Here is a 9,390-nt window from a genome sequence, read left to right as displayed (position 1 = left end):
GCTTCTCAAAGGAATGTTACTACGTTAACTAAGGAGCTATTTAATTTAGACAGGGTTTTGAGGTCATGTGCTTGTGGTAGCAAAACCACAATTATGCTGCATCTGTGTAAATGAAGGATTCCTTTTATATCAAAACTTACATCAAGGAGCTGGTGTAGCTTGAGGCTGTGCTGGCTTTACCTCTTTCTTACCAAAATTTATATTTACTTCTATACCACCAGATAGTGTTCTTGTCTCTCTTTATATCCAGGTTGAAAGGGTGGATTTGTGCAATGAAAGGCAATAAAGAATGCATTAGTTTGTAACTACTGTAGCTGTTATACACTTGTGCCATTTTTGAACTTTAAATAAAGCTTAAGCAGACAGCTAGACAGAGAATCTTGTCTGGTGTCCACGCTTACATTTAGGCTCTAAAAAGGGTTTGGACCTTTTTATAATACATAAAAATCAATTGTGTTAATAGTATACAGATGGCCAAAAACTTTTGTTTTTTAATGTGCTCCTTATTACCTTAGGTCTCCATTTCCTATGTATTTCCTTCATTGAGTGTCTGCTGAGATTGTTGCAGCATCTTGAGAGTTGGTTTTTATGCTGCACAAGTTGAATAATTTATAAATGACTTTTCCCACTGAAATGACTTCTTCATGCACTTGGATGAGAGTCAGTGACTGGTTATGCCACTCTTGGCACCAATAATTGCAGTTAAATATTTTGATTGATCTGTCAACAGCAATTCTGGCTCAACTATCTTAGTGTGAATGATTCAACTTAACAATAGTTGGATTTGGAGAATAAAGTGCTCTTTACAGTGCCTGCCATAATGTAGCAGTCGCATTTTAGTATATGACTAAAGTATTTTCCAAATCAATTCTGAGTAAACTCGCTTCAGTATTTCACACAAGTGTAATTTGGTGAATTTGCAAATAACATCGCATTTCCTCTGACTAAAAAAAAAAAAAAAGTTTATGGTCCCTTCACTGACATCATACCCCAGTCCTTGTCAAGTAAACCATCCCTGTGAAATGCATGGCTGAAAAGTTTCACATTTGACTAATCTAGCCAGAGAATGGAATTTCAGAATTCTTAAGGATCAACCAGATCTATTTAGATAAACCTGAGATGGGTACTTGTGCTCATATTTGTGAGCACTGATGTCCATCTTGCTACTCTGCCATGAAAGACCATTGTAACTGATGTGTTGCAGGAAATGAGAGGACTGCAGATTTTGTAGCTTCAAGGTGCTTTGTAAATACAGATATTTGTATGCTTTATGGACAGAAGCGCTGACTAAACTGCTACTGCTAAAAGACTATTTTGCTATACTTTCACTATTTGGACAATATCACTCTGAAATTGTATGGTTGAGCTTTAAATATACCTGTCTAATAAGTACAGAAAATTATTTCAATTATCTGCTTAACTGAATTAATCTAATTGGGTGGGTAACTTTTCACGTGTGTAGAATACCCTTTCATACATCTTGTAAGAAGCACCACATCTGAGCGGTTGTTATTTTTCCATGCTGACCTCCAATCCCAACCTTCGGTGCAGCTCTTTCTTAGCCTGGTGCCTATGTCTGTGTATGCTGTGTGGTGTGTTCTTCTGTTACTGGTTTAAAGTTGCAGATCAATACATTTACTCGGGTTCTGAGAACAGCACTAAATCAGAAATAACATGAATGAACTATATTTCAATTTCTATTAGTACAAAACACACACTTTATTTGATTTAAACATTTTAAACATATTTTAGTTTTAAAGTAAATAATTAGCTATAAACTGAGTTAAAATCATAGCAAAGCTGGAAAGGAAATATGCTCAACTTGAAGTTTTAATGTTGCTCAAGCTTATTGCCTAATTAGATCTAAGAGTTGTATGATTTCTCACTATATCTGTGATATTGGCTTTATTGAGCACCATCAATTGATATCAGAACACTCGTCCCTCTCTACAAACAAGTGCACTCTTCTGCAATGATGTTAGGTAGTGTTTCATATTTGAAAGAATAGCCACCGTCCGATGTTGTTCGAAATCGGAGTGATTTCATGGTCCCCGGAACAGGAACGCAACACTGTTTGAGGCCTAGAATGGTGGCCATTTGGTCCAAGGTGGAACAGTTACCATGACAATACTGGAATGTAAAAGATTTTGGATGGACAATCCAATTATCCCAGCCAAGCTCTTGAAACGAGATGTTCACTTCTGTCAGGTGGCAATTGTTTAAGACTTTGTCCGGAGATGGTCGCTGAAGTAGATCAATGGCAGTGGGTGACCAAGGAATCATCGATCTTCGGGATCGGTCTGAGCGTTTTGCTCGTGTTTGTAACTGGAGAAATGGGATTTTGTCAGGGTTGGAGTGGCAACTGCAGCTCTGGCAATGTATGTCAACAATGAAGGGCCCTCGTGTCAGCTGATGTTGGATATGTTTGTTAAACTGATACACTGCCCACCCATCATCTGACCACCATTCTGGTCTTTCTGCTGCTTCAAGCGGTTGCTGATCACCACTGATTATAAAGATCACATCAGATCCATTTGTTGTCTGCTGATCGGCTAAGTCCTTCCCTTTGAAAAACCAGAAGTGGGCTGATATTACTGCTTGTTTCACTGTGTTTTCAGAAGGATGGAAAGAGTAGGTCAAGTGACGGGAGTCCTTTGGTGCCCCATGACCTTCAGAGGATGCACAGGAACAATCTGTCAGTTGAGAAAAGAAAACATAATTAGTTTCACAACACAGACAGACCTTCATTTCTTACTGATCCTTACTATGCGGTTTGTATGTCACAGGATTCTGAAACCTATCCTGGGAGCACTGGGTCAAAGGGTAGGACCAATACTGTATGTAGTGTCGGTGCATCACCAGAGAACAGATAATAAACATGATAGAAACTAAAGGACTTCAATTTAACTTCTTCAATATGATTCTGTAAAGAGAGGGGTTGGAAGCATGCACTGATAAGTGTGTTGCCACACCCACCACACCACGAACCCCCTGGATTGAGACCCAAGTATAGCAGGTGACACCTCAGCACCACACTGGAACAGTGTGAGGTTTATGACAGTGGCTGGAGTGCCAATCCTGCCACCAACCCCCGAGTTTTCCCTGTAAATTGGAGGACCTGCTTGCAGATTAACATCATTACCCAGGATGAAGCAATTGGACGTTAAGGGCCTTGCTCGGAGGCTCAAAAGAGTAGAGTCACTTCTGCTATTTCCAGGCCTCGAACTGGCATCCCTCCTATTGCTAGCAGAGATTCATAGCCTCAGAGCCACCACTCTGCCCATTTGAGTCTGTAGGCTGCAGTAAAATTCAATCAGTACATCACTGTGGTCTGTGTATTAGTAAGCTTCATCTTCATATTATTAATCACCTGGTTATGAAATATTATTTCATATAAGATATATACTTCTACTTTATATTATTATTGCATTAAATGTCTTGCTTTTGTTTTTTAAAAGACAGTCATGTATTTAAAAGAAAGTACACTCTTACAGTTCTATGCTTGTATGTATCAGGACATAAAAAACATCTGCGGCCTCATGTATAACACTGGGCGTAGAATTCACAATGAAACATGGTGTACGGACAAAACTGGAAATTGTGTACACACAAAACAATCCTGATGCATATAACTGTGCACACGCCAAGTTCCATGCACTTCCCCTTTATAAATTCCTATGAACGTGAAATTTAACACACATGCACGTGCTTACAGACACTCCCTAATTCCTCACATAATTTTGCGTATTTCAATATGCAGATCAATATAAATATCACTTTCCGTGCTGTGTTTTGTTAAAAGACAATGGCAAAAGCACATGGAATAAAGAAGAATTTCAGAGCATGCAGAGCGTGCTGCATGGTTTTGCTGATGCTTTGTAGTCTGGTTGATACGTGGTGAGGTTAAGCTTCATGCAGGCGTTGAGACTTCCATCCGTTAAACGTGATCGTAGGTTGGTCTTAATGTTCTTTAGATGTGAGAAAGACTGCTCACATGCATACGTAGAGCCAAACATTGTCAGTACAGCAATACTCACACGCTGCAGTGTGTGGTATGTGACGGGAAGCGCGTTCCAAGTTTTGACAATCAGCTGGTCCGCGGGTTGAAGTTTTTTCATTTCTCCCCACTTGTGTTTGCTCGCCAACTCTGCTTGCTGTCGTGCAAGTATTTCCAAATCTTAATTCAGTGACTTGAACTTATTCACCCACATGTCTGAGGCCTTCAGGTCAGCAGCTTGTAGCTCAAAATCTCTGACGGAGACACCGGGGATGTAACTCAGGTCGGCGCTGTCCACTGCACACTCGTGTGGATGGGTGATGAACTTAAAAAGACGAGTGCGCTCACGAAATTCTCCAAAGCGCGCTTTGAATGACTTCAGGAGATTAGATGTGAAGCCCGCTAGCTGCTGAAGATCAAGATGTTGAGCAGGGTCACTTGCTGTGCATGCATCTTTAAACTCTCCCAGTTTTTCAAAGTGTAGTAAATGACCTGTGTCAATGTCGGCGATGAAGAGTTCTAGCTTGTTTTCAAATGCAAACACTGCTTGTTGAAGGAATAAGACTGTATTTCCAACGCCTTGCATTTTCACATTGAGCTGGTTCAGATGTTCAGTCATGTCCACGAGATAGTAGAACTTCAGGAGACACTCAGTGTTAGCTAACTCAGGATGCTCGACGTTTTTCATTTCAAGAAAAGTCCGGATTTCGCTCAGACAAGCCGCGAAACGGCTGAACACCTTCCCTCTTGACAACCAACGCACATTGCTGTGCAAAAGCAGACCAGGATAATTATTCCCAACTTCATCCAGCAGTGTTTTAAACTGGTGATCATTTAAAACTCGGGCAACAATAAAGCGACATCACCTCACCAAGCTGCTCGCCACACATCTGAGCACAAAGCGCCTCCTGATGTAGGATGCAGTGAAAACGTAGGATGGGTCTCTTTTCATGTTCACGAAGAAGCCCTACGAATCCTCTGTTTTTCCCCACCATGCACGGAGCACCATCAGTACACACCGAAATAAGTTTATCCATCGGTAGATTTTTTTCTTTAGCGAGCTCAGTGAAAGACTTGAATAAATCCTCCCCTCTTGTTGTCACTTTCATAGGCAAAACAGCAAGACTTTCCTCACGTAGTGTGTCACCGACAGCATACCTTGCAATCACGCTGAACTGGGATAAATGGTTTACGTCTCTTGACTCATCCAAAGCGAGAGAAAAGAATTGTGCTGCATTTATGTCCTTCACTTGTGTTGCCTCGATTTGATTTGCCATCATGATGGTACGATCGTGAACAGTTCTTGCCAACAGAGGTGTCAGAGGGGGATACTTTTACATTTTTTTTTTGTGCACTGGGTGGCTCCATTAGGCACCCACTGTTGGGACTGGGGGGTGAGAAGTTAAAAGGCTATCTGTACTTATTAATGGTATTTGCTGTCCTGCAAGAGAATCACTGCTTTGAAGTCTGGCCTTGGTAGAATGTCTGTATTTACCTGGCTTGGAAATATTGGTGCCGAATCAGCATATCTGTACTTATTAATGTTTGGTAACCATACATTTTGTTTGTGTTTTTATTAATTGTTAAACCCAGGCAATTTAGATGTGCAATTGATTAACTGTTGTCCAGGACTGACAACAGAGGGGTGAAGTAAATATAAACTGCTGGCCAGCAAAAGGCAGGAGGGAGAACCCACAGGAAACACTGCCAAGACACTCGGACAGGGCACAGGGGCTCGCAGGCAGACAAGGGTATCTGGCTGGCACAACGTGAGGCACAAGGACGGCAACACTTCCAGGGAGGAAGAGACAGCTCCACAAAGAGATGCCAGTTGTGGGTCCAGCGAAAGAGGGAAGCCGCATGAGAGGACCACGCGAAGCTGACAGACGAGGAATGAGGCGTGCCTAGGTCCCAGCAACACAAGGAGCCCAGAGTGGAAGAAAAAGGAACAACGAAGAGACGCTGACAGGGAGTCAACCATTTGACACAACTTCTGCCGGGGAACAGAGTGCATCCATGAACAATTTAGTGTTGGGGTAACACAGTGCCCAAACTGACTCTGCACCACTAAAGGTTATATCCACCAATTCTTGTTTTTTCGGACTTTTAGAGTGTGGACTGTGTATTGTCCTTTTACAAAAAAGGAAAATAATTCCTGATATGTTTAGGTTCTGTTATGTTCGTTTATCTTTTTAATGTACCTTATATTGTCTTGTACAATAGAACTTACTGTTGCCTTTCCAGAAATTACTGTTGTGTCGTTCATTGTGTGTTTACTCACCGCCCAATTTAAAGAAACCTGTGTGCTATTATTGGTAAATTTCAGGAGTTCCCAGTCTCTTAATAAAACTGGGGGGCGTAGTCGGATATTTTAATGGTGTCTAAGTTAGATTACTTATAAGTGTGACCAGACACCTGTGACAGAGGCATGTCTTTTATTCGTTTGATTATCCCGTCTTTATCCGAAAAGTCGTCAAAAAGTTCATTGGCAACATCAAGCATGAATGTTTTGGCATACTCCCCATCTGTGAATGGCTTTCCATTTCTCACAATTGCTAAAGCACCAGCAAAGCTAGCCGAATTCCAGTCGCCTTGTTGGGTCCAAACCCGGAGTTGCTGCTGACTAGCTTGCACTCTGCACAGTGGCTCTTGACATGCTTTCTTCCTGCTGTCCCCCGCAGGATATTTCGATGCAAATGTAGTATAGCGTGTGTCGAAGTGTCGCTTTATATTTGACCGTTTCATCGATGCAATTTTATCATTGCATATTAGACACACTGCAGAACCTGCTCTCTCCACAAAGGCGAATTCCTCTGTCCATTCCTGCTGAAAAGTACGAAACTCCTCATCTTTTTTTCTTTTAGCCATCTTCTTCGATAAAAGGGTTTCTGCAATTAGCTAGCTGACTACTTGATTAAAAGGAGGGAAGTTTACTTCCTGACCTCACAACGACCCGTGTACGTTACGCATTATCCAATAAAAATTTGGTGTTGTCCCGGAGGACAGCTGTGATTGGCTCCAGCCACCCGCAACCATGAATATGAGCGGTAGGAAATGAATGGATTGAAATACATGAGAATGTTTTATATTTTTAACATTATTATTTTTTTATTAAAGATTTGTCTGCGAGCCAGATGCAGCCATCAAAAGAGCCACATCTGGCTCGCGAGCCATAGGTTCCCGACCCCTGGTCTATAGGATGTTGTTCCAGAAGTCTTGTGGTTTGTTCAGATTCAACTCAGCAAACCAAAGCTGTGCTGCTATGTTCTTTTTAGAGAGGACAGGCTTACTCCTGGCAACCCTTCCAAACAAGCCATACTTGTTCAGTCTTTTTCTAATTGTACTGTCATGAACTTTAACATTTAAAATGCTAACTGAGCCTGTAGAGTCCGAGAGTTCATGGGATTTTTTCCAATTTCTCTGAACACTGCACAATCTGACCTTTGGGTGAATTTTCTGGGACATCCACTCCTAGGAGGATTACCAACTGTCTTGAATGTTTTCCACTTGTGAATAATCTTTCTCACTGTAGAATGATGGACTTCAAGTTGTTTGGAAATGGTCTTATAACCCTTCCCAGACTTATGGTCAACAACAATTGATTCTCTAGGATTGTTGCTGATGTAATTCCTCCTTGACATTGTATTAACACAGATCTGAATGCTCCAGACCAGCAAAATACCAAAAATTCTGCTTTTATTGAGGTGGTCACATTTGCTGATAATCAATCAAGCACATTTGATTAGCCCAACCGGCTGCTATGTACCCTCTTAATTCCTATGGAAGCTGTAAGAGTGTACTTAATTTTTTACATAAAACTTCTGCATTTTGGTTTAGATGATTTTAAGTAAATAATGTCACAGCATAATTTGTTATTATTCATCTTGACGTTGTATGTATCTAATTTTAATACCTGCTAAGGACCAGGGGCCTCATGTATAAACGGTGTGTACACACAAAAATGTTGCGTAAGAAAGTTTCCACGTTCAAATCGCGATGTATAAAACCTAAACATGGCGTAAAGCCATGCACATTTCCATGGTAGCTCATACCCTGTCGTACGCAAGTTCTCTGCTCGGTTTTGCAGACTGGCAGCACCCAGCGTCAAAGCAGTGCTACTGTTCCTGTGTGGTTATCCTTTCTTTTTCAGATCCACATCCCTGATGTGGCTTTATAAATACAGTAATCCCTCACCTATCGTGGGGGTTACGTTCCAGAGCCCCCCGCGATAGGTGAAAATCCGCGAAGTAGCGACCTATATTTATTTTATTATTTATACATATTTTAAGGCTTTATAAACCCTTCCCACACTCTTATAAACCTTTCTCACTCTCTTGTTAACCTTTCCCACACTCCTATAAACACTTACTATGCTCTTAAACACTTTGTACATTCTTAAACACCGCAGACCAACACTGCACACTGCACGCAGCGATCAGACGTCAATGTGTCTGCACTCGCTTTGTGAAGGGGGGCAGCTGAACTCACGCTGAGCAGAAATGGACTTTGTGCTGCTTCTGCCAAAATGCCTGCTTGTCACTCTGCGTGTGAAGACACATTCGCTCAAGACCCCCATTTCCCCCAACCCCCCCCCCACCCCCCCAGAGGCGCAGTTCGCATTGTCAAGGGGGTGGGGAGCTGAATGAACGCTAAGGAGAAGTGGACTTTGTGCTGGCTTTGTGCTGCTTGTCGCTCTACCTGTCAATAATTTAAAAGCCTGTACATCACCAATTTTCCTGTCTCACTGTCTTGTCTTGCGTGAAGTTAAAATGTTTTATAATAGTGAGATGTTACTCATATCCTTAGCCCGACATCCACATATCATATGTGTTAACAAAGTGTGTTTTATAAGTTTACATGTGTTTAAAGCATGTGGGATGGGTATTTTAAGGCTTAAACTATAAAAATGTTTATTTATATGGTCTTTCTATATCGCGGATTTTCTCCTGTTGCTGATGGGTCTGGAACATAACTCCCGCGATAGGCGGGCAATCACTTGTATTTAAAAACCCGCGAAGTCGTGAATCCGCGAAAAGTGAACCGCGAAGTAGCGAGGGATTACTGTACACTGAAATTAACCGCATATCGTTTATTAGTTTAATGCATCTGATTGTAATTACCCTGTAACAATATAATGGTCCACAGAATGGTCAAACTGTTCTAAATACCATAACTGCTTTAGCGTTGTTACTCTCACTGCACCTTCTTCTTCTTTCAGCTGCTCCCGTTAGGGGTTGCCACATTGGATCATCATTTTCCATATTACTCTCACTTCATCACTCGGAGTATTTATATCACTGTATCTGAGTGTGAATCACAGCTGTACAGCAGCTGATCAGAAAGAGAATTATCGGTATACAGCATCTAGCACACGCTGCCTCAGCCATTCGCTA

General features: G+C 41.5%; 1 protein-coding gene across 1 annotated transcript in view; it reads right to left on the bottom strand.

Annotated features, from left to right (window-relative positions):
• Nucleotides 1–1,688: 1,688 nt before the first annotated feature.
• Nucleotides 1,689–9,390, bottom strand: part of inha (inhibin subunit alpha) — a 46,643-nt gene continuing 38,941 nt past the window's right edge. Inside the window, exon 4 of the mRNA XM_051931267.1 lies at nt 1,689–2,693. Coding sequence (XP_051787227.1) covers nt 1,948–2,693 — 746 coding nt within the window. The 3' untranslated portion in view covers nt 1,689–1,947. The remainder of the gene's footprint in view (nt 2,694–9,390) is intronic.

The sequence above is a fragment of the Erpetoichthys calabaricus genome, chromosome 8, assembly GCF_900747795.2.
Source record: "Erpetoichthys calabaricus chromosome 8, fErpCal1.3, whole genome shotgun sequence".
Lineage (NCBI taxonomy): Eukaryota > Metazoa > Chordata > Cladistia > Polypteriformes > Polypteridae > Erpetoichthys > Erpetoichthys calabaricus.
This window is presented reverse-complemented; position numbering and strand designations above follow the sequence as displayed.